This window comes from Bos indicus x Bos taurus, chromosome 26 (genome assembly GCF_003369695.1).
Source record: "Bos indicus x Bos taurus breed Angus x Brahman F1 hybrid chromosome 26, Bos_hybrid_MaternalHap_v2.0, whole genome shotgun sequence".
Taxonomy (NCBI): Eukaryota; Metazoa; Chordata; class Mammalia; order Artiodactyla; family Bovidae; genus Bos; species Bos indicus x Bos taurus.
Genome location: NC_040101.1, coordinates 43,544,409 through 43,570,419, shown reverse-complemented (window position 1 = coordinate 43,570,419; position 26,011 = coordinate 43,544,409). Strand labels below are relative to the sequence as shown.

At 38.8% G+C, this 26,011-nt stretch overlaps 1 protein-coding gene across 3 annotated transcripts in view; it reads right to left on the bottom strand.

Moving 5' to 3' along the window:
* The window catches only part of PRKG1 (protein kinase cGMP-dependent 1), a 1,417,535-nt gene that overhangs the window by 868,412 nt on the left and 523,112 nt on the right, over positions 1 to 26,011 (bottom strand). For all 3 annotated transcript variants that reach the window (XM_027529231.1, XM_027529230.1, XM_027529232.1), the window contains one exon: positions 24,895 to 25,008. In XM_027529231.1, the coding sequence (XP_027385032.1) occupies positions 24,895 to 25,008 (114 nt within the window). The remainder of the gene's footprint in view (positions 1 to 24,894; positions 25,009 to 26,011) is intronic.

Genomic DNA, 26,011 nt, shown 5'->3' with positions numbered 1-26,011 from the left:
CCTTGTGCTATACAAATATTGAAGTTTCCTCCATCTGTCTTTTTTTCATACCATCCTTTTATAACTGATTTTTTTCAAAAAGGAGATTAATTATATTCTGTTTGAATTTTACTAAATGCCATATACACTAGACACATTAATATTATTGGATGTTTCTCAGTTTGATTGGTTTTCTTTATTTGCAAATGTATCCACAATTTTGATACTAGGTGGGCCTTCCTCTCTTTTCTTCAGTTCCTCATGTACCTACCCAAGTACTGGAGAGAAAGTGTTCAGAACATTTTCCCTATTTTTTAATCTCTTTGTAACATTTTGATACACACAGATTTTTGGCCTCCATGAAAAATAACCAAATCAAAAAATTTTGTAAATACTATGTCTCAATAAAAGTCAGCTTCAGAGCTTCTGTTCCTTAAAGTCTTCTGAAATTCATCTTTTCATTTTTTAACTAGTTATTTGTTTGGAAGTATAGCCAGTTAACAGTGTTTTGACAGTTTCAGGTGAACAGTGAACCAACTCAGCCATACATACGCATTTTTCCATTCTCCCCCAAACTCCCTTCCCATCCAGGCTGCCATATACCATTGAGCAGAATTCCCTGTGCTATACAATAGGGCCTTGTTGGTTTTTTTAAAAAACATTTTTAAAAACAGCAGTGTGTGCATGTCCACGCATCTTTTCTATATCCTTTGACTCTCCACTGGAGCTCAAAATCCAGAGCCACACTATCTATTTAATTAGGAAATGTTAAGGAACCAAAACTCCATTTACAAAACTTCCCATGTGACCAATAACATCAGCAGTACATTTCTGTCAATGGTCTCTATGCTCTAAACCCTCTGTTGTGTGGGGAAAACAATGTATTTTATGGCCTTCTAAACACCATAGGTCCAAAGCCAAATGGTGCAGCTAATCAAGTCACCATGGCCAAATTCAAAAGACTCTTAGCCACTGGCCTCCTGAGCATCATTTTCTTTTAAATCTTAAGGAGGTGATTTTTGCTGTAATACCATCACTCTACTTCCAAAGACAATGTTTGAAGAATTGTGAAAACACCATAGAGAATATACAAAGGATTAAATTTTAATGTCTTAATTATAAATCTAATAAATTATACTTTCGAGAGGCCACTGTGAGCGGACATTTCTTATCAGTAAAGAAGGTGGAATAGTACTCTAAATGGTTATGGAACGACTTGCCTAATAATATCATTTGGAAAAAAAGATTATATCAGAAAGCAGCTTAATTGTACTCTGGGTATCAATGTATGGAGTTCACCTTCAAGTGTAAATACTAACCTGAGTGATTTACCACAGGAAAGTGAAAGTGTTAGTTGCTCGGTCCTGTCTGACTCTTTGTAACTCTACGGGCTGTAGCCTGCAGGAATTCTCCAGGCAAGAATACCGGAGTGAGTTGCCATGCCCTTCTCCCAGAGATCTTCCCAACCCAGGGATCTAACCCAGGTCTCACACACTGCAGGGAGATTCTCTACCGTCTGATCCACCAGGGAAGACGATTTACCACGTGGACTAACACATTTTCCTAAACATTAATAAAATTGAAAAATCACTTTATAGGAGCAGTGCAACTTAGTTCAACCAAATTTCCTAAATTTATATACCATAACAGTTAATTTAGAAAAAAAATCAGAACTAATGTTTTGAAACATTAATGTCATGGTTATAAATAAATTAAGCTTGCCAACATTTAACTTTTCTGGAAATGATTCTACTAAGAAATTAAATGCAATCAACAGATTTCTTTCCATGAATTTTAAGCCACCAGTAACTCAACTGTGTGAATCACAATAAACTGTGGAAAATTCTTCAAGAGATGGGAATACAAGACCACCTGACCTGTCTCTTGAGAAACCTGTATGCAGATCAGGAAGCAACAGTTAGAACTGGACATGGAACAACAGACTGGTTCCAAATAGGAAAAGGAGTTCATCAAGGTTGTATATTGTCACCCTGCTTATTTAACTTATATGCAGAGTACATCATGAGAAACGCTGGACTGGAAGAAGCACAAGCTGGAATCAAGATTGCTGGGAGAAATATCAATAACCTCAGATTTGCAGATGACACCACTCTTATGGCAGAAAGTGAAGAGGAACTAAAGAGCCTCTTGATGAAAGTGAAAGAGGAGAGTGAAAAAGTTCTCTTATGGCAGAAAGTGAAGAGGAAGTAAAAAGCCTCTTGATGAAAGTGAAAGAGGAAAGTGAAAAAGCTCAACATTCAGAAAATGAAGATCATGGCATCTGGTTCCATCACTTCATGGCAAATAGATGGGGAAACAGTGGAAACAGTGTCAGACTTTATTTTTCTGGGCTCCAAAATCACTGCAGATGGTGACTGCAGCCATGAAATTAAAAGATGCTTACTCCTTGAAAGGAAAGTTATGACCAACCTAGATAGCATATTCAAAAGCAGAGACATCACTTTGCCAACAAAGGGCTGTCTAGTCAGGGCTATGGTTTTTCCAGTAGTCATGTATGGATGTGAGAGTTGGACTATAAAGAAAGCTGAGCGCAGAAGAATTGATGCTTTTGAACTGCGGTGTTGGAGAAAACTCTTGAGAGTCCCTTGGACTGCAAGGAGATCCAACCAGTCCATTCTAAAGGAGATCAGTCCTGGGTGTTCATTGGAAAGACTGATGTTAAAGCTGAAACTCCAATACTTTGGCCACTTCATGCAAAGAGTTGACTCATTTGAAAAGACCCTAATGCTGGGAAAGGTTGAGAGCAGGAGGAGAAGGGGATGAGAGAGGATGAGATGGTTGGATGTCGTCACCGATGCAATGAACATGGGCTTGGGTGGATTCGAGAGTTGGTGATATACAGGGATGCCTGGAGTGCTGTGGTTCATGGGGTCGCGGAGAGTCGGACATGATTGAGCGACTGAATTGAATTCAACTCAGTTAAGTAAAAGTTCTAGGTCCTAAAAGAGAATTTCAGAATATCATGACAAACACTGCAAAAACCTAAACCTCAAATGCTCGGAAGCTGTGCCAAGCCAACCACTATATAAGCTGCTGAACATTGTCTGTAGAAAGATATCAACGCTATCGTCACCACTTGCTATTCTACTTTCATCAGCCCTGTTAACAAAGGGTATGTATAACAGCCTCTAATTCAAACTATTCATGCAACATGAATACACAGTATTAATATTCTAGTTCAAGTTATCAAGTTGCATGGGCCAAGGAGAATATGTACATCAAGAGCAGATGGCAAAAATGGAACAGAAAAAACTGGAAGACCAAGAATAATGATACAAAAAAAAGACACAATGGTACCATACAAGTGAAAAGCTTAAAGAGAAAAAGTAGACAAAATCCAGCCACCTTGACCCAAAATAAAACCTTAAAACAGTGGTAACAGGTACCAACTATAAAGAAATGATTAACGTTCAGAATTAAGCTTATGTGTTAAAAAGCCAAGCAATGTGGTCTAACCTCTTAAGACAGTTAAGAAGAAAAGGAAGGAAGTACAAAATGTTCTAAGTATCCTTTCTGGGTAGCAGCATTATAAATGATTTTTTAAAAATCTTACGCTTTTTCTTAAATATGTCATTTTGATGATCAAAGAAATATTTTTAAATGTAAAAGGCGTGCTAAATTAATTCAATGAAATATTAGGGGGAAAAGTCATAACCAAAAAACTATTCCTGCTGCTTTCATAATTAATTGCTGCTGAGTCTTAAGTTTTTCTGACTGATAAACAGGAAGAACAAGTAGGAGATTGAGAGAATCTGTAAGTAAAAAATTCCACCTCTCATTTAGTATTTTCTCTATCTTTTTAAATCTAAGACTCCAAGCATCTTATCTGTTTTTTAAAACTCCCAAACATCTAAGTTCATTTCCATTTTTATTAGCCCTGTAATTACAGACAAAGAGAATTAATTCTTGATGTCTGTTTCTTGCAACTCAAGGTTGAGACTCAGAAGATATTTAGCATTTCATAAGTTCTATTTCTAATATCTTGATAGTCTTAAACTTCATGGATTACTTTTATGCTGCATATAGTTTATTTCACATTGGTAAGAGTTCTTTTTCCTATTTTTTTCACCTCTCTGTTTCCTGTTGTACTCAAGTTTCACGGATAAGTTATCAGTGGCAAATTCCATTTAAATGACTACATTTCTTCCTCAAAGTATTAAATGACAACGAAAGACAAGGGATATGAACAATTTCTTGGAGTGACTATAAATTTAGGTAACCCGGAAATTAATAAATTCAATCCATAGATAAAATGGCAAGGCTTTGCCCAGAGGATAAGAAACTTGGTTAGTTGTTGAGGGATAGGAGGGGCAGGATTTTGACCATTCTTATGAGAAGTGTGGTCATCACCAGCATCTTTATCCAAAAAGAATGTGGTAAATATAGAAGAGATTAGTGTCTCCTAAGATGATCAGAGACAAAGGAATTAGACATTAGAAGTCTTACATTTCCAGATTGCACCTTAAAATGAAAACAATGGGTGTTGTTTGATGAAATAACAGTTTTGAAAATAACTGACATTTTGAAGGCATGGCCGGTAGCCATATATTCTTAATTTGTGCAAGGCCTTGATGTACTAGGTGCCTCCCTGGAGAAGGAAATGGCAACTCTCTCCAGTATTCTTGCTTGGAGAACCCCATGGACAAAGAAACCTGGCAGATTAGAGTCCTTGGGGTCACGAAGAGTCAGATAGGACTTAGCGGCTGAACAACTAGGCGGCTACTCAGGACTGTGCAAACATCCCACAAACATAAACATTTCTCACAGAAGTCCCGAGAATTCTGCCCAGGACTTAAGTGACAACAACAGGACTTCAAACAACATATCAATTCTCCTTACTTCTTTACAGTCCAAAGTCATGCCTCTAAGCAGAAGTACTGGAATGCCCAGCCTGTATACTCACTGTCCCCCAACATCCCTACCTGTAGTTTGGTTTTGATGCTACTGTTTTCCATATGGTTCATTCAAAGTGCACACCTGAACCAAGCTGCTTGGGTACTGGCTGCAATGGAAGCGGCAGTGCCTCAAGATCTGGGATCCTTGTAGGGACTTGGGGATCTGCACATGCTCCTTTTCGGGATCTGCACATGCTCCTTTTCGGGATCTGCACATGCCCCTTTTCGGGATCTGCACATGCTCCTTTTCGGGATCTGCACATGCCCCTTTTCGGGATCTGCACATGCCCCTTTTCGGGATCTGCACATGCCCCTTTTCGGGATCTGCACATGCTCCTTTTCGGGATCTGCACATGCTCCTTTGCCTTTCTGACACTTCTGGACCAGTGGGTTTCAGGCTGTGCTCTGGGCTACTCTACAGTACTTCTCAGGTCTAAAAGTAATGGCGGTCTCAACTACCTACTGAATCCTTTTATGCTTTTATACTTTTAGTTGTGATAAGTGTTTATTAAATGTATTACATGCAACACTAAATCTTTCACAGGCATTCTCTTATTTAATCTTTGCCTTAGTCTTAAGGCAGGTCCTTACTATTTTAAAGGTAAAAGATCTGAGACTCAGAAACATTAAATGATTTTCCCAAAGGCACACAACTAGTAACTGCTAAAGAATCTGAATCCAATGGATTAAAGACCTAAATGTGAGACCAGACACTATAAAACTCTTAGAGGAAAACATAGGCAGAACACTTGATGACATAAATCAAAGCAAGATCCTCTATGACCCACCTCCTAGAGTAACAGAAATAAAAACAAAAGTAAACAAGTGGGACCTGATTAAATTTAAAAGCTTTTGCACAGCAAAACTGTAAGGAAAGTGAAAAGACAATCCTTGGAATGGGAGAAAATAATAGCCAATGAAACAACTGACAAAGGATTAATTTCCAAAATACACAAGCAACTCATACAACTCAATACCAGGAAAACAAACAACCCAATCAAAACATGGGAAAGAGACCTAAACAGACATTTGTCCAAAGAAGAAACACAGATGGCTAACAAACACATGAAAAGATGCTCAACATCGCTCATTATTGGAGAAATGCAAATCAATGAGATCTCACCTCACACCAGTCAGAATGGCCCTCATTAAAAAGTTCACAAACAACAAAAGCTGGAGAGGGTGTGGAGAAAAGGGAACATTCTTGAACTGTTGGTGGGAATGTAAATTGATACAGCCACTATGGAAGATGATATGGAGATTCCTTAAAAACTAGAAATAAAACCACCGTATTGCCCAGAAATCCCACTCCTAGGCATATAACCTGAAGAAACCAGGGTTGAAAAAGACATGTATCCCATTGTTCATTTCAGGACTATTTACAATAGCTAGAACATGGAAGCAACCTAGATGTATATTGACAGATAAACGGATAAAGAAGTTGTGCTACACATAAACAATGGAACATTACTCAGACATAAAAAGGAACACATTTGAGTCAGTTCTGATGAGGTGATGAACGCAGAACCTATTATACAGACTAAAGCGAGTCCGAAAGAGAAAGATAAATATATTTTAACGTACATATATGGAATCTAGAAAAATGGTACTGAAGAATTTATTTACAGGGCAGTTCAGTTCAGTCACTCAGTCGTGTCCGACTCTTTACGATCCCATTGACTGCAGCATGCCAGGTCTCCCTGTCCAGCACCAACTCCCAGAGTTTACTCAAACTCATGTCCATCGAGTCTGTGATGCCATCCAGCCATGTAATCTCCTGTTGCCCCCTTCTGCTCCTGCCCACAATCCCTCCCAGCATCAGAGTCTTTTCCAATGAGTCAACTCTTCGCATCAGGTGGCCAAAGTATTGGAGTTTCAGTTTTAGCATCAGTCCTTCCAATGAACACCAAGGACTGATCTCCTTTAGGATGGACTGGTTGGATCTCCTTGTAGTCCAAGGGACTCTCAAGAGTCTTCTCCAACACCACAGCTCAAAAGCATCAATTCTTCGGTGCTCAGCTTTCTTCACAGTCCAACTCTCACATCCATACATGACTACTGGAAAAACCATAGCCTTGACTAGACAGACCTTTGTTGGCAAAGTTATATCTCTGCTTATTAATATGCTATCTAGGTTGGTCATAACTTTCCTTCCAAGGAGTAAGCATCTTTTAATTTCATGGCTGTAGTCACCATCTGCAGTGATTTTGGAGCCCAGAAAAATAAAGTCAGCCACTATTTCCCCATCTATTTATTTCCCATGAAGTGATGGGACCAGATGCCATGATCTTCATTTTCTAAATGTTGAGCTTTAAGGTAACTTTTTCACTCTCCTCGTTCACTTTCATCAAGAGGCTTTTGAGTTCCTCTTCACTTTCTGCCATAAGGGTGGTGTCATCTGCATATCTGAGGTTACTGATATTTCTCCCACGAATCTTGATTCCAGCTTGTTCTTCTTCCAGCCCAGAGCTTCTCATGATGTACTCTGCATATAAGTTAAATAAGTAGGGTGACAATATACAGCCTTGACGTACTCCTTTTCTTATTTGGAACCAGTCTGTTGTTCCATGTCCAGTTCTAACTGTTGCTTCCTGACCTGCATACAAATTTCTCAAGAGGCAGATTAGGTGGTCTGGTATTCCCATCTCTTTCAGAATTTTCCACAGTTTATTGTGATCCACATAGTCAAAGGCTTTGGCATAGTCAATAAAGCAGAAATAGATGTTTTTATGGAACTCTCTTGCTTTTTCCATGATCCAGTGGATGTTGGAAATTTGATCTCTGGTTCCTCTGCCTTTTCTAAAACCAGCTTGCACATCAGGAAGTTCACGGTTCACATATTGCTGAAGCCTGGCTTGGAGAATTTTGAGCATTACTTTACTAGCGTGTGAGATGAGTGAAACTGTGCAGTGGTTTGAGCATTCTTTGGTCTTGCCTTTCTTTGGGATTGGAATGAAAACTGACCTTTTCCAGTCCTGTGGCCACTGCTGAATTTTCCAAATTTGCTGGCATATTGAGTGCAGCACTTTCACAGCATCATCTTTCAGGATTTGAAATAGCTCAATTGGAATTCCATCACCTACACTAGCCTTGTTCATAGTGATGCTTTCTAAGGCCCATTTGACTTCACATTCCAGGCTGTCTAGCTCTAGGTCAGTGATCACACCATCGTGATCATCTTGGTCATGAAGATCTTTTTTTGTAGAGTTCTTCTGTGTATTCTTGCCACCTCTTCTTAATATCTTCTGCTTCTGTTAGGCCCATACCATTTCTGTCCTTTATCGAGCTCATCTTTGCATGAAATGTTCCCTTGGTATCTCTAATTTTCTTGAAGAGATCTCTAGTCTTTCCCATTCTGCTGTTTTCCTCTATTTCTTTGCATTGATCGCTGAGGAAGGCTTTCTTGTCCCTCCTTTCTATTCTTTGGAACTCTGCATTGAGATGCTCATATCTTTCCTTTTCTCCTTTGCTTTTCACTTTTCTTTTCACAGCTATTTGTAAGGCCTCCCCAGACAGCCATTTTGCTTTTTTGCATTTTTTTTCCATGGGGATGGTCTTGATCCCTGTCTCCTGTACAGTGTCACAAACCTCCTTCCATAATTCATCAGGCACTCTATCATATCTAGTCCCTTAAATCTATTTCTCACTTCCACTGTATAATCATAAGGGCTTTGATTTAGATCATAGCTGAATGGTCTACTGGTTTTCCCTACTTTCTTCAATTTCAGTCTGAATTTGGCAATAAGGAGTTTATGATCTGAGCCAAGACCATCTGAGTCAGCTCCTGGTCTTGTTTTTGCTAACTGTATAGAGCTTCTCCTACTTTGGCTGCAAAGAATATAATCAATCTGATTTTGGTGTTGACCACCTGGTGATGTCCAGTGTAGAGTCTTCTCTTGTATTGTTGGAAGAGGGTGTTTGCTATGACCAGTGTGTCCTCTTGGCAAAACTCTATTAGCCTTTGCCCTGCTTCATTCCGTATTCCAAGGCCAAATTTGCCTGTTACCCCTGGTGTTTCTAGACTTACTACTTTTGCATTCCAGTCCCCTACAATGAAAAGGACATCTTTTTTGGGTGTTAGTTCTAAAAGGTCTTGTAGGTCTTCATAGAACCATTTAACTTCAGCTTCTTCAGCATGACTGGTTGGGGCATAGGTTTGGATTACTGTGATATTGAAGGGTTTGCCTTGGAAATGAATAGAGATCATTCTGTCATTTTTGAAATTGCATCCAAGTACTGCATTTCAGACTCTTTTGTTGACCATGATGGCTACTCCATTTCTTCTATGGGATTCCTGCCCACAGAAGTAGATATAATGGTCTTCTGAGTTGAATTCACCCATTCCAGTCTATTTCAGTTCTCTGATTCCTAGAATGTCAACATTCACTCTTGCCATCTCTTGTTTGACCACTTCCAGTTTGCCTTGATTCATGGACCTGACATTCCAGGTTCCTATACAATATTGCTCTTTACAGCATCGGACCTTGCTTCTATCACCAGTCACATCTACAGCTGGGTATTGTTTTTGCTTTAGCTCCATCCCTTCATTCTTTCTGGAGTTATTTCTCCACTGATCTCCTGTAGCATGTTGGGCACCTACCGACCCAGGGAGTTCCTCTTTCAGTCTCCTATCATTTTGCCTTTTCACACTGTTCATGGGGTTCTCAAGGCAAGAATACTGAAGTGGTTTGCCATTCCCTTCTTCAGTGGACCACATTCTGTCAGACCTCTCCGCCATGACCCACCTGTCTTGGGTGGCCCCACACGGCATGGCTTAGTTTCATTGAGTTAGACAAGGCTGTGGTCTGTGTGATCAGATTGACTAGTTTTCTGTGATTATGATTTCAGTGTGTCTGCCCTCTGATGTCCTCTCCCAACACCTACCATCTTACTTTGGTTTCTCTTCCCTTGACGTGGGGTATCTCTTCATGGCTGCTCCAGCAAAGTGCAGCTGCTGCTCCTTACCTTCGACGAGGGGTATCTCCTCAAGGCTGCCCCTCCTGACCTTGAACATGGAGTAGCTCCTCTCAGTGCTCCTGCCCCCAGTGCAGCCACTGCTCCTTGGACATGGGGTTGCTCCTCTGGGCTTGCCCCTGACCTCAGACGAGGGGTAGCTCCTCCCGGCCCCTCCCTAACCTTGGATATGGGGTACCTCCTCTCAGCCGTTCCTGCACCTTCGCAGCCTGGCGCCCTCGGCTGCCGCCCCTGATCTCGGATGTGGGGTAGCTTCTCCCTCCAGCCACCCCTGACCTTGGGTGAGGGGTAGTTCCTCTCGGCCACGCTTCTGCGCGGTCCATTGCACCCGGCAGTAATGGAGAAACAGACATAGAGAATAGACTTATGGACACGCGGAGAGGGTGAGGTGTATGGAAAGAGTAACATGGACACTGACATTCACTTCAGTTCAGTTCAGTCGCTCAGTCGTGTCCGACTCTTTGCAACCCCATGAATCACAACATGCCAGGACTCCCTGTCCATCACCAACTCCCCGAGTCCACCTAAACTCATGTCCATTGTGTTGGTGATGCCATCCAGCCATCTCATCCTCTGTCGTCCCCTTCTCCTCCTGCCCCCAATCCCTCCCAGCATCAGAGTCTTTTCCAATGAGTCAACTCTTCACATGAGGTGGCCAAACTATTGGAGTTTCAGCTTTAGCATCAGTCCTTCCAAAGAACACCCAAGACTGATCTCCTTTAGGATGGACTGGTTGGATCTCCTTGCAGTCCAAGGGACTCTCAAGAGTCTTCTCCAACACCACAGTTCAAAAGCATCAATTCTTCGGCGCTCAGCTTTCTTCACAGTCCAACTCTCACATCCACACATGACCACTGGAAAAACCATAGCCTTGACTAGATGGACCTTTGTTGGCAAAGTAATGTCTCTGCTTTTTAATATGCTATCTAGACAGTATGTAAAATAGATAGCGAATGGGAATTTGCTGTATGGGTCAGGAAACTCAAACAGGGGCTCTGTATCAACCTAGAGGGGTGGGATGGGGAGGGAGATGGAAGGGAGGTTCAAAAGGGAGGGGATATATGTATACCTATGGCTGATTAATGTTGAGGTTTGACAGAAAATAACGAAGTTCTGTAAAGCAATTATCCTTCAATTAAAAAATAATTAAAAATAAATCTGAATCCAGGCAGTATGATTACAGATCCTAACCTCTGAACTCTCCTCTAATTTTGCACAAATCAGTGTCTATCTCCTACAAAGCCTGCCAGTGCCCATTCACGGGGAGTTCTCCACCCCTCAAAATTTCTCCATTTTCTTAACCTCTTGTTTGCCAGAACAGTTTATAATCTATCTCTCCCTATGCTAAATAGATTATGAATATCTTAATTGCTCTCCAGGTGTTTAGCAGTGAATCATGAGATCTGGTTGGAGTCCAAGAAATACTTGATGAATAATGCTACAGATGAAGCTGGATCTTATCTGTTGACTGCCAGAAACCAAGGTTGAGATGATGTAGTTCATTCAGTGTCTTAGTGGGGACTGTCAAGATAGAGGTATAGCTTAGCAAGCCAGATGTGTGACCTTAAGTAAGTTTCTTAAGCCTTACTTGTGCAATGCTGTTATACCTGCAGTGGTGCTATACCTCACTGTGGGGAGGACCACTGTGAAGGTTAGAGATATTGCTGATAGCCAAGTGCAAGGACATAAAGATAAAGAATTACCAGTACTTAGAAACTCAAAATAAACTTGGATTCAACTGGAGCAGTGGTTTTCAACTGTGTTACCTGAGCTGAACTTAAAAATAGCTATCCAATGCTATACCTAGCCCAGAGGGAGGAGTAAGAAGGAATGAATAATAAATGGATGCAGGGTCATGGATGGGGCTCCCAGAGGCTGCTCTGTAACTACAGAAACCTGTTCTCATAGATTTCATATGCAAACTCACTCCATGAACTTTATTTTGCAAAAAAAAAATTCAGTTATGAAGTTAGTTTTAACAACACTGTTTGATCCCACTCAGAAAACTACAGACAACAATGTTTTCAAGTCAATAAAAAGTTGCTCTGTTAGACACAGGAGAGGGTATGAAGTGTGTATTATTAGTAAGACAGATTGCCCTTTGGAGAATACAAGCAGTAAAGAACATAGTGCAGAAGACTGCTCAGCTTCCTAAGGCATAGAATTTCTTGACCCTTGCCTCCCTGCCTTTCTGAGAAGTGGTTATTGCCACATTCACAGTGAAAACTCAGTTCCCAATACCCTGCAGAAATCAGCTCACTTCCTTACCTACATCCCTCAGCACTCCAGGCCTCAGATCTGTACATGTCTCAATTCCAAGGAACTCCTCATTCCTTCCTCAAGGACTGTGATCCATAGATGTTTCTTTATCTTCTAATAATCAGACACTAAGAGATATGCAATCCATCTTGGACTTCCTGGGCTCTCTTCATGAATGAAATCAATGACCACCTACACCAACTCTAAAGGACCTTTTCCACGATTGGTCCAATGGACTGGATGTAACTATCAGTGAAAAACATTCCCCTTATTCAGACATCACCTACTCAAGTGGTTCTCTTAAATACATCCATACACATTTGTTTTTTCATTTAATCCAAACCACAGCCACGAGCCTGAGAAACAACAAAATCAAATAAAACTTTCTCTTTGTTCTGATTTCCTACCAGTGTGCTAGCCAGCAAAGCCAAAAAATCCAAAATTTATTCTTGTTAACAACATGGCCCAGCAGCCCATGATTTTTTAAATTTTTTCCTTCCCTCTCAACCTGTTCTTTTAATGTACCTCTCACTATTCTTCAAAAGAATATGTTAATAATCTGCACAATGTTGATACTCTTCCGCTGATGCTGTTTTACTGAAAAATAGAAAAGTAGCTTTTCCTAAATATCTCTACTGCTGCTGCTGCTGCTAAGTCGCTTCAGTCGTGTCCGACTCTGTGTGACCCCATAGACGGCAGCCCACCAGGCCCTGCCGTCATCTCTACTAGACAGCAGCAAAAGAAGGGAAAGACTTACAATGACAGCAAGAGTAAAACTGACTACTTATTATGGTGTTCAAAATTTTCTTTTAAATACTTCCACATAAATAATTTGATGCATGGAGAGTGTGCTACATTTAGGCTGATACAAATTAAGCACCCTGAGGGTCCAGATCAGTTGTCCTCAAGTTTAGATCCATAAGAATCACCCAGAGGGCTTGTTTTACACAGATTAGTGTGCCCTACTCAAAAATTTCTGAATCAATGGATGGAGAATGCCAGAGATTTTGCAAGTACCCAAATGATGTTGATGGTTGCCACTGCAGGGACCACTTTGATAAACATTGTACTAAACATCTGAAGTTCCCTAATCAAGAGTCCACATTTTATGTATAGAGTAGTAGGCAAATTGCATGCCTGATTCAGAAGTCTACACACCTGGAAGGAGGGGTGCCTATAGTAAAAGTTCTCCAAAGAGTGCTACCTAAATTTGTCAGAGGATTTGTAAATGAACTAGCATTAATGGACTCTATGATCTTGTCACCATTTTCTCATCTGAAAAATCAGAAACAGCCCATCTCACCTATTACATTAGGGTATTTTGAGGAGGACTTTGAAGAATGACTGAATGACAGGCTGGGAATTATAAAGCATAGACATCATGATTACTTAGAAACTTATCCAGGCAGCAAAGGACATCCTATAGGCACAGTAAGCATCTCCGATTCACCAATGAATTGCTGAGATTATGTTTCTTCTACGCAGAGGAAATTAAAGGGAAAAATGAAGGCAAGCACCTTTGACATGACTCAATATTTTTCATTGCAATATGTTTGTAATGTACAAAAAATATTTTTTAAAATTTCTTTTCTTATTCATGCTCATTTTTTTTGAATTGTTCTCTATTCACAACTCCTGCTTTAAAGAAATTCATTGACTATTAGGTTTATAGAAAAAATATATAACTACTTAGTGATGTCTCAAATACTGAATAAAATTTCATTCCATGAAACACTTATTAAGTATTTCAATGAACTGCATAAATTAAATCCTTCACTTGGTTTTGATTGTTCATTATGTGTCTCTAAGATTTTAAGCTTATGATCCTTTCTTTAGTATGTCACACAATTCATTCTTTTGTTAACAGATGTACTTACTGGGAGTCCATGTGTTACAATTTGAAAATTAAAAAACAAAACAAGTGTGACTTGTGAATTGTAATTACTATGTAACTTTCTGTGAAAATAGAGTCCTAAGGCCAACAGGAATAATCCTATGGATGTACTTGTGCTTTAAGGAAATGTGAACTGCAGACCAAATTTTAAAGTTTGTGACAGCTGCATCACATCAAAGTTCTGTCAAACGCCTGACCCTTCCTCTGAAACTAGTTCTGGGTTTCAGTTGCTTCAGTAATAAAATGGGGTTAACACATACCATTAGTTCAGTTCAGTCGCTCAGTTGTGTCCAACTCTTTGCAACCCCATGAATCGCAGCTCACCAGGCCTCCCTGTCCATCATCATCACTCAAACTCACGTCCATTGAGTCGGTGATGCCATCCAGCCATCTCATCCTCTGTCGTCCACTTTTCCTCCTGTCCCCAATCCCTCCCAGCATCAGAGTCTTTTCCAATGAGTCAACTCTTCGCATGAGGTGGCCAAAGTACTGAAGTTTCAGCTCCAGCATCATTCCTTCCAAAGAAATCCCAGGGCTGATCTCCTTTAGAATGGACTGGTTGGATCTCCTTGTAGTCCAAGGGACTCTCAAGAGTCTTCTCCAACACCACAGTTCAAAAGCATCAATTCTTCAGCGCTCAGCTTTCTTTACAATCCAACTCTCACATCCATACATGACCACAGGAAAAACCATAGCCTTCACTAGACGGACCTTTGTTGGCAAAGTAATGTCTCTGCTTTTCAATATGCTATCTAGGTTGGTCATAAATTTCCTTCCAAGGAGTAAGCGTCTTTTAAAAGCGTCTTTTAATTTCATGGCGGCAGTCACCATCTGTAGTGATTTTGGAGCCCAAAAAAATAAAGTCTGACACTGTTTCCCCATCTATTTCCCATGAAGTGATGGGACCAGATGCCATGATCTTAGTTTTCTGAATGTTGAGTTTTAAGCCAACTTTTTCACTCTCCTAGTTCACTTTCATCAAGAGGATTTTTAGTTCCTCTTCACTTTCTGCCATAAGGGTGGTGTTATCTGCATATCTGAGGTTATTGATATTTCTCCCACGAATCTTGATTTTAGCCTGTGCTTCTTCCAGCCCAGCATTTCTCATGATGTACTCTGCATATAAGTTAAATAAGCAGCGTGACAATATACAGCCTTGACGTACTCCTTTTCCTGTTTGGAACCAGTCTGTTGTTCCATGTCCATTTCTAACTGTTGCTTCCTGACCTGCATATAGGTTTCTCAAGAGGCAGGTCAGGTAGTCTGGTATTCCCATCTCTTTCAGAATTTTCCACAGTTTATTGTAATCCACACAGTCAAAGGCTTTGGCATAGTCAATAAAGCAGAAATAGATGTTTTTCTGGAACTCTCTTGCTTTTTCCATGATCCAGCGGATGTTGGCAATTTCTGCCTTTTCTGCCCTGGTTTCTCTGCCTTTTCTAAAACCAGCTTGAACATCAGGAAGTTCACGATTCACATATTGCTGAAGCCTGGCTTGGAGAATTTTGAGCATTACTTTACTAGCGTGTGAGATGAGTGCAATTGTGTGGTAGTTTGAGCATTCTTTGGCATTGCCTTTCTTTGGGATTGGAATGAAAACTGACCTTTTCCAGTCCTGTGGCCACCGCAGAGTTTTACAAATTTGCTGGCATATTGAGTGTAGCACTTTCACAGCATCATCTTTCAGGATTTGAAACAGCCCAACTGGAATTCCATCACCTCCACTAGCTTTGTTCGTAGTGATGCTTTCTAAGGCCCACTTGACTTCACATTCCAGGATGTCTGGCTCTAGGTCAGTGATCACACCATTGTGATTATTTGGGTCATGAAGATCTTTTTTGTACAGTTCTTCTGTGTATTCTTGCCACCTCTTCTTAATATCTTCTGCTTCTGTTAGGTCCATACCATTTCTGCCCTTCATCGAGCCCATCTTTGCATGAAATATTCCCTTGGTATCTCTGATTTTCTTGAAGAGATCTCTAGTCTTTCCCATTCTGTTGTTTTCCTCTATTTCTTTGCATTGATTGCTGAGGAAGGCTTTCTTATCTCTCCTTGCTATTATTTGGAACTCTGCATTCAGATGCTTATATCTTTCCTTTTCTCCTTTGTTTTTCGCTTCTCTTCTTTTCAGAGCATCACCCATCCCCAAATCTCTGAGTCTAGTATGATGTTAACTGCACTTGTTATCCATCTTTACTACTGAGCATTCATTGGGAATCCATCTCAATGTAGGAAAGATTTAAAGAATAATTACAGAACATATAATATTGATCTTAGTATTTTTCTTTTTATTCTTTCAATCAGTTGAGTAAATACTAAAATTTCCTCTGATCAAATTATGGAATGAATGAATGAAGGTTTAATATGTCTAAAACTGACACAAACTTTGCACTGTGTGGAAGCTCTTTTATGATGCAGATCTTTGTGGGAAAATTACCAATTCTGCAGGATTATAGAAATTGCTAAAAAAAAAAAAAAAAAAAAAAGCAGCCTTCCTTGCCCACTGTATAGAATTTACTATTAAACTACCCATGATTCTTAAAAAATAATAATACCCCAGTTACAGCCTATTCGCTCCATATAGGAAACAAAGTATTTAATGATTGACTAATGAAAGGATACAACAAAAGAGAAGGATTTAGGGGCTTCCCAGGTGGTATTAGTGGTAAAGACCCCTCCTGCCAATGCAGAAGACATAAGAGACATGGGTTTGGTCCCTGGGTCAGGAAGATGCCCTAGAGGAGGGCATGGCAACCCACTCCAGTATTCTTGCCTGGAGAATCCCATGGACAGAGGAGTCTGGCGGGTTATTGTCCACAGGGTCTCAAAGAATCACAGATGACTGAAGCGACTGAGCATCACCCTGCAAGAAGGAATTAAGTACTAGTGCCTTCCTTAGGCTGTGAGAGGGTTTTGTTTTTATCCCCAAAATCACTGCTAACACGTGGCTACTTGACAGGCCTAGTCAATACTAGATTTAGATTTTTTCTGGAAATGGTTAAGTATAAATCATAAATCCATTCTAATCATAAAAGTTGCCATCAAAAGAAACTAGAAAAACAGCTTCAGCCTCTAAAAGAAAAAGATTATAGTTTAATAACTGTTAATGAATATACAGAATAGCTTTTGCAGGTCTCTTTGTTTATGCTCATCTGTTATATCATCATTGGTACCTTGTGAGTTGCTTTCCTTATTAAAGAAATTTATTTCTTAGGGATTATTGGATTTATGTTACTAATTTTTACAGTATTCTTTAATAGACCAATGTGATGGAAAATTATACTAAGAAGAAGATTTTCAAATTAAGTCACTAAATAAATGTACCTGCTTCTTCAAGATGATGCTATCTGCTTGTTTCATTGTCCAGGATGGTGACAATAATGACAACTCCTGGGAAGTTACTGAGCTATTCTTTCTGCAATCAGGGTCATATTTCTAGTCTTTATCATCTAAGTTGTGCCCTCCTTCAGGGTTCTTGGTATAAAGCATTCGTCGGACTGAGAGAAAGCAAAGCATGCATCTTTTTAATCTGCCTCTTGAAGATAAAACAGAGACTGTCTCATTAACACAGTTATCTCCTCTGCCTTGACACTGGCGCACAGGGAGCATGACAGTATGTGGTTGCTCCCGGTCATTAAAACCCCAGGTAATACCTGCACACATGCCAACTGCTTGAACTGGCAGACAACGTTGGTTCATTTTTACATCATGAAAATCATTATCATAAAAATGGCACTTTATGGAACACTATAATGGCATTTCCTAAAAACCAATGGCACCCCACTCCAGTACTCTTGCCTGGAAAATCCCATGGACGGAGAAGCCTGGAAGGCTGCAGTCCATGGGGTCACTGAGGGTCAGACACGACTGAGCGACTTCACTTTCAATTTTCACTTTCATGCACTGGAGAAGGAAATGGCAACCCACTCCAGTGTTCTTGCCTGGAGAATCCCAGGGACTCAGGAGTCTGATGGGCTGCCATCTATGGGGTCACACAGAATCAGACACGACTGAAGTGATTTAGCTGCATGTAATTGCTTACTTCTTGATATAGTCATCTTAAGAAACTGTCAAGGTTTACAGCCACTCCAAGAGCTTCATCTAAGATTCCTTTATATCAGTAATAAAACTGACATTCATTCCTTGCATTGCTTTACCAATAAAAAAAAAGCACCATATGTTGACCTGGGAGGTACAGGCATTACGTTTATAGTGCATAGAGTTATTTGAGCAAGAAATTATAGTCAAATTCCTTTTGCTTTTTTTTCCCAATTCATCTTTTTAGGGTTTTGACAGTTGGCAGATTTTCTTAAGTCAGGTTGAATAATGCAGTGTTTGAAACAGACCTGCAAGGGAAAACACAAGCCATTTTACTGCACACACTCAACTCTATTTTAAAAACAAAAATAAACAGAAAATCTAAACCTTTCAACGTGTTCTTAAAAACATCTTTGACACAGTGAAATATCTTAATTGCTCCGCTTCCCCCCTTTACAAATATCTCAGGAAGGTTTAAGTATGGAAAGTTGAACATATTCATATTAAATCAAATGTTATTTGTTATTCAAGTCCCAGTTTGTCCGATTTCTTGTAAGGATATTTAAGGTTATTTTGTGTTAGTACTGTAGTACTGAGGAATTTTAAAATACTTGTATAAATAATCTAAGGAAAAAGAATTATTCAGATATTTTGCCGAAGTCCATTCATAAAAGAGCTTTTACATCCACCAAAGCCATTTTAAAGGTAACTTGTATATAGTAATCACCTGAATCTGGTACCAAGATGTTTTCCTACAAAGAGAGAACTTTTAGTCTTGGATTTTTATTGGAGTCTCTTTGAATGAGTTATGTGAATTATATACTGGCTGAGGTTTGGGGCATTTTCAGTGGAGCACTCAAAGTAAGAGGAACAAGCTTCAATTCAGCACCTTCAGGCAAAAATACAAATTCATGTACAACTGGAGTTTGAGCAAAGAGCATGTGGTTCAAACCTCAGAAAATTCTTGTGTAGTTGTGAGAACTGGCTGTGAGAAACCCAGGTAAAAATAAGGCACGTTTTATGCAAATGTAGAAACAGGGTATGTACTACTGAATCTCTCTCTCACTGGACAATAAGTGCCTTTTCCATCTTATGTTTCCAGTAATGTGTCCATTTTTGTGATTCCCAAGAACCTTGGGCATAGAAGTAGGGTAAGAGGCCCAGGGTGAGTGTAAATTGATGTTGCCTTAGCTGTGAGGGTAGTGAAGGTGAAATCACAACCAGGAATGACACTTAGAAAAACATGATAATGATATGCTTTCAGGTATGGGAACTGAGTAAGCCATGGGTATTGAATGAATGTATCAGAAACTCCTATCCTTCATGGCATTTGAAAATGGATGGTAAAATGCTCCTTTGTTTATGCCATCTTAACATATTTAGACAAAATGTGAAATTCAAACAACACTGTTTGGTGTTATAGAAATCAAATATAACAACTGATTTTTTTTTTCCTACCCATGGTATCTGGAATGCTTGTAATTGGATATATGCAATCAAAGTGACTATTTTCATATCACAATAAAAAAAACAAACCCTTGAACTTATGTAAGGCATGAATGGGCTTCCCAGGTGGCACGAATGGTGAAAAACTCACCTGCCAATGCAGGCGACATAAGAGATGAGGGTTCAGCCCACGAGTAGGGAAGGTCCCCTAAAGGAGGAAATGGCGACCCACTCCAGCATTCTTGCCTGGAGAACCCTCTGGACAGAGGAACCTGGCAGGCTACAGTCCATGGGGTCGCAAAGAGACACAACTCAAGTGACTTAACTTGCACACAAGTCATGAATAAGCCAAGGCATCTGTTAGATGCTATCAATATTATTTTTATATATTTGCATATTCTCATTCCTCAGAGGAAGAATCAATGTTTTATAAGATAAAAGTAGACTACTAGTACAGATTTTCTTTAACGTAACATGGATTTCCCACCCCATCCCCCATATCACTATGGTTTTTGCTCTAAAAAAATATTCTTCTTGGTGCTATCAGATCTTCCTCCTGGCATGACCATAATAACAAATGGCATACATTTATTTAGTCTCAGAAGAATCCCAGAAGATTTTTCCCAGGTGAAAAACAAACAGCTTGCTTCAAACTACCATAGTTCTTTTAGCTGGATTACTATGAACAATCTTATAATTTAGAACATATGTCAATCGGTAGCTTTAATAAAATACATATTTTGGATTAAAGACAAGAAAGTAAGACTCAAAACCATACAACTCCTAGAAGGAAGCGTAAGTGGTAAATGCCTTGAAATCAGTCTGGGAGATGATTCTGTGGATTTAACGCCAAAGGCAAAAGCAACAGAAGCAAAAACCAGTACGTATGGCTATATCAAACTAAAAACTTTCTGCAGAGTAAAGAAAGCCAACAAAATGAAAAGGCAACCTTCAGAATGGGGAAAGAAATTACTTGCAAATCATGTATCTGATGAGTTAATGTTATGACCAACCTAGGCAGCATATTAAAAAGCAGAGACATTACTTTGCCAACAAAGGTCCGTCTAGTTAAAGCTATGGTTTTTCCAGTAGTCACATGTGGATGTGAAAGTTGGACTATAAAGAAAGCTGAGTGCCAAAGAATTGATGCTTTTGAACTGTGGTGTTGGAGAAGACTCTTGAGAGTCCCTTGGACCGCAAGGAGATCCAACCAGTCCATCCTAAAGGAAATCAGTCCTGAATATTCATTGCAAGGACTGATGCTGAAGCTGAAACTCCAATACTTTGGCCACCTGATGCAAAGAACTGACTCATTTGAAAAGACCTGATACTGGAAAAGATGGAGGGTAGGAGGAAAAGGGGATGAGAGAGGATGAGATGGTTGGATGGCATCACCGACTCTATGAACATGAGTTTGAGTAAGCTCCAGGAGTTGGTGATGGACAGGGAAACCTGGCGTGCTGCAGTCCATGGGGTCACAAAGAGTCGGAAACAGCTGAGCGAATGAACTGAACTGAATATCCAAAATATATAAAGAACTCATACAACTCAACATCAACAAATAAAATAAACAATTTGATTAGAAAGTGGCCAGAGCATTTGAATAGACATTTCCCAAAGACATATTGATAGCCAAAAAGCACATGATAAGATCTGCAATATCACTTAATCATTAGGAAAATGAAAATCAAAATCACAGTGAGATGCAACCTCTCACCTGTTAGAATGTTTTCAAACAGACAAGAAATAAACAAGTGCTGGCAAGGATGTGAAGAAAAGGAAAACCTCATCCATTTTTGGTGGGAACATAAAGTGGTGTAGCCATTATGGGGAACAGTGTGGAAGATCTCAAAAAATTAAGACTCTTAGTCCTCTCTGGTCCAGCAATTCCACTTCTGGATATTTATTCAAGAAATAACACTAATGCCCAAAGAGATATGAACCCACACGTTAACATCCACATCACTAATATTTACAATAGCCAAGACAGAAACAATCTGTGTATCCACTGATGAATAGGTAAAGAAAATGACGTGTACATATAAATAATACTACTGTCATAAAAAAGGAGGAAATGCTGCCATTTGCTACAACATGGATGAACACTGAGGGCAGTATGCTAAGTGAAACAAGTCAGACAGAGAAAAAGAAGCGCCATTATGATCTCACTTATATGTGGAATCTTAAAAAAAAAATAAAAGATTTCAAATACCGAGAACAGATTGGTGGCTGCCAGAGGTTGAGGATGGGGCAGTGAAGGGTGGGTAGAATGAGTGAAAGAGGTCATATGGTACAAACTTCCAATTTTAAAATAAGTCCTGGGGTTGTAATGTACACATAGTAACTAGAATCAATACTATGTTGCATATTTAAAAGCTGCTAAGCAGAACTCAAAAGTTCTAATCACAAGAAAAGAAATTTTGTAATGATATATGGTGATGGATATTAAGTGGATGGATATTGTGGAGATCGTTTTGCAATATATTCACATATTGAATCATGTATATCTGAAACTAATATAATGTTATACATTCATTATACTTCAATATAAAAAAATATCATATCCTACTTAAAAAACAAAAAAGCCAACCCACAGGTGCTTGGGTCACATTCATTAGCAGAAGAAGTCACTGGAATTTATTCAAGGCCTGATACAATTTCAAAAAGTTATTCTCGTGAAGAAGAAAAGACTCATGTACAATGAGGAACCCTTGAATGTCACCTAAAGTTTGTGATGACTGTGTGATTAAAAATGCACTAAAATCCTAGGCAGCTTTCAGGCTGATCTAAGGAGAAAGATAAGAGAGATCATCAACATTTTCAATCATGAAAGAAAGTGGTATTCGGGGAAAAGAGGTAAGTGAGGGAAAAGCCAGGTAAGTGAGATGGAAAAACGTGTGGCTAGACAAGCGATTAAATAGGAAGGGGAACTTCCTCAGACTTAAAAGACTACTGCACCCAAGTAGATGAATCAATTTTGAAAGCTACTCCAAATGGTCACCACTGGCAAAACAATGGTTACAAAAAATATGGATAAGAGACGACACAATTTTGAATTCTGGTAAACAAGTGGATCTGAAAAACCAAATAAGGACATTAAAAAAATATCACATGTAAAGAGTGAGATAGCACTGATTGTGGTCATTTGATAAAACTAATACAATGGAATCTAATTAGAGTTATAAAGTGATCGGCTTGAGAGAATAACTTAAATTTAAAATAGTGTTTAAGACTCCAGTTGGTAAGGACAATCTCCCTTGACAGTACAGAAGATGGCACAAAGGTCCTAAGTGACAAATGACCCTTATTCACACCTCATAATTCTCACACAACATTCAGAGGTTAATAGATAACATTCCTTAGGCATGCACAAAATCTCTGCACCTATAAATGCAGAGATGTATTTGCACATCATTAACCATAGACTCTTCTCAGTGCATCCTCCACACCAAGGGGGCATGATGAACACACACACAAACACACTCACACATATGAGACATCTGAGTCTGAATTAAAGAACATGATCCATTGCTCATTCCCTTTAATGATGGATAAAATTCTTACCCCCAAATAGTGAGAAGTATCATTTGCATTCAACACTTAGTTCCTTGCTGCTGAACAGATGCATAATGTCTATTTACATTTATCAAACATGAGAACAACAGAGGCGAATACAACCAAACAGCATTTTATAAGAACCTAATAAGAAAATTGACTTTCATGAAGCCAAGCAATCACCTTACAAAAAAAATCTCTTGGGCTATAAAATTCATTTAAATATTCTATTCAGTTTAAAGTATTTCTTTAATAACAATTTAATATTTCACAAGATTAAGCACCATCTCACTATCAATTGTTCGCCTTTGGAAGTTTTAGTTAGATTAAATGAGCAACATATAAAAATATTTTTTATCAGTTAGGTATTTTAAAACCTTAAAAAATTATTCACAATTCAGAGAAAGCTTATTTTAATCCAAAGGTGCTATCATGGCCCATTTTTGCCCTAGAAGTAATATATTTCTCATCACAATGAAGCATGATAGCAAAATCTGTTCACCTAATGGAGTCATCACTGCTCTTTTTTCTAGTTCAGACACTTTTTCAGTGAGTTTAAGTTCTGGCAAAATCTGTTACGGTTCATTGGGCTTCATTATCCCTTGAGTCACATAATTAAATGATCACATGAAATAAAAACATGGCAGTGCCTATCAATCAAAAGAGTTCTGTGTTCTCAGACATCAAGAATCAAAATGTCAAGAAAGATTGATTTTATAAGGGCCCCAGTTGCCACTGATGTGACAGCGATTTCAGTGACTAAAACGGTGATTCACTAACAAGACCTGTAAGAATTTGTGACGCTAGCTGGCCACGCCTTCTTCAGTTCTTTACAACTCAAGTTTTAATGTCATATTGTCAATTATACGCCATACTTCTGAGAGGAAAAAAGCAGTATATAAAACCATCAGTGACAGATAAAATTAACAATAACAATTTAATCGTCATTTTGCCAACAGGATCGTTTTAATGACACAACCTAATCAAAGTAACATGATTGCAATCATTCACAGGATACTATGTCAGAAGAACTTTTCAAACCTTAAATACACATTTCTGCCTGAAGATGCTCTAGACCTTCCATTGTCAGCTTTGGCTTCCAGCTCTGTTTGTTACACATTCATTACATCCTGTACTCAGGAAGAAGGAATATTTAAAACAAACTTCTTTTCCTTCTAACTATTGCAGCTGCTTCTACCAAGCAATAAAAGTTGCTAGAGAAATCATATACACACATACATGTAAAATTAGGGAAACAAGCTGCTTTATTGCCTCGACTTAAAATAAGCTCAATCAGTAGAAAAGAAAAACGTTATAATATACAGCTTGATGAGCAGCTGAAGACAAGAATATACTCAGACGCAATTCTAGAATTCAGGATATCTTACTCAGGGTTTGAATGAGACGAAAGACATTTCTCCTCTTAATTTTTCTAAACCACTGAATGAATAAGTGAAGTTTATGTGGGGAATGCAACCCGAAATAGACAGATACATAAAATGTACTTAAATATGATTCTGAGACTTTAAGGCAGAAAATGAAACATCTTGCTCCTGTTTAATTATAATTCATAAAGTGCTATTTTATAAACGCTAATTTATGAGTTCAAGGTTAAAAGATACTTTTAATAAGTCAGCAACAAAATTTAACTCAATGTTAACAATTACTCTTTAGGATAAAAATATCAACTGTATTGCAAAGCAATAATTAGAAGCTAGATTAATGAAATTATAAAGATTAAAATCAAGAGGCATATTATCTAACACTTCACAGGTTAAAGGAAAGAAGACACCGAAAAGTTTTTTTTTTTTTTTTTTTTTTAGATAGCCTTACTTTTGACGGTCGCCGTCCGGGTACAGTTGTAAAGGATAGCCAACTCTCCAAACACTTTACCAGGACCCATTGTGCACAGCTTCACGCCTTCTTTTGTAACTTCAACCTTACCATCTAAAAAGAAGAAGGAAAATATATCATTTTGATTCTCTCTCATGCATTTCTAAGATGAGAGAGGAGGGCCAGGCTCATTTTCAAAAATACAAAGCAGTTACCAACTAAAACAAAATCATCCTCAAGATGCAATGCAAGAAATGCAAATCTTGTCCTAAATTATCTTTTCCTAAATTAATAATCATTGACAAGATTAGAAAGGAGACTAAAAGAAAACACCAAAAAAAAAAAGAAAGGGATAGAAATAAAAAAGTCAAAATGTGAAATTACTCCAAATGTGATATTAGAAAACTCTAGTAATTCCAATTTTAAAGTCATTTTGAATTTGCAAGGAAAAATTGAGTGCATATGTTTTCTACAGCACACTTCATATTGGGAATTCTCGTCTGAGTAAGGCAGCTATTATGCAAAGGGAAATTACTTTGACCCTTGGGCATTATTCGATTGCAGCTCACAGTATCTTTTATTTTTAAACATCTTATCCAACTGGGCCAAGACTGTTTTCTCTGCTTCTCAGCCCTGCAACATGGACTGTAAGGAAACCAAACTACTGAATACAAAGGTTGAGGGGAAAGAAAGAGACACTGGGACTGTCGATATTCTACAAAGATTTGGAAAATGAAGCGCTAAAGGAGGAAAAGCTAAGGAAACAGCGTACACTGGATATATATTGGTGCCTGAAAGTGAGGAAATGCTATTCATGAAGGAAATTTTAAATATATATATATATATATATTTTAAAATTCAAAGCTATGAATTCAAACCTTTCATCACCTAATATAATGGGGGAAGAAATAACGAGGCAACACAGTCTATTCTATACTTTATCTTACCCTTTATTACTCTTCCCAGTTACTTAGCCACAGGCTGCAGAAGGGAAGCCTAATGCTCGGCAGAGGCTAGTGACTGAAGGGAATTAACGCTACCAAGTTTGTCTGAATGTCAGGCCTTCATACATTGTCTCCATGAATTACCCCCTTTAATCTATATGCTTCCTGTAATA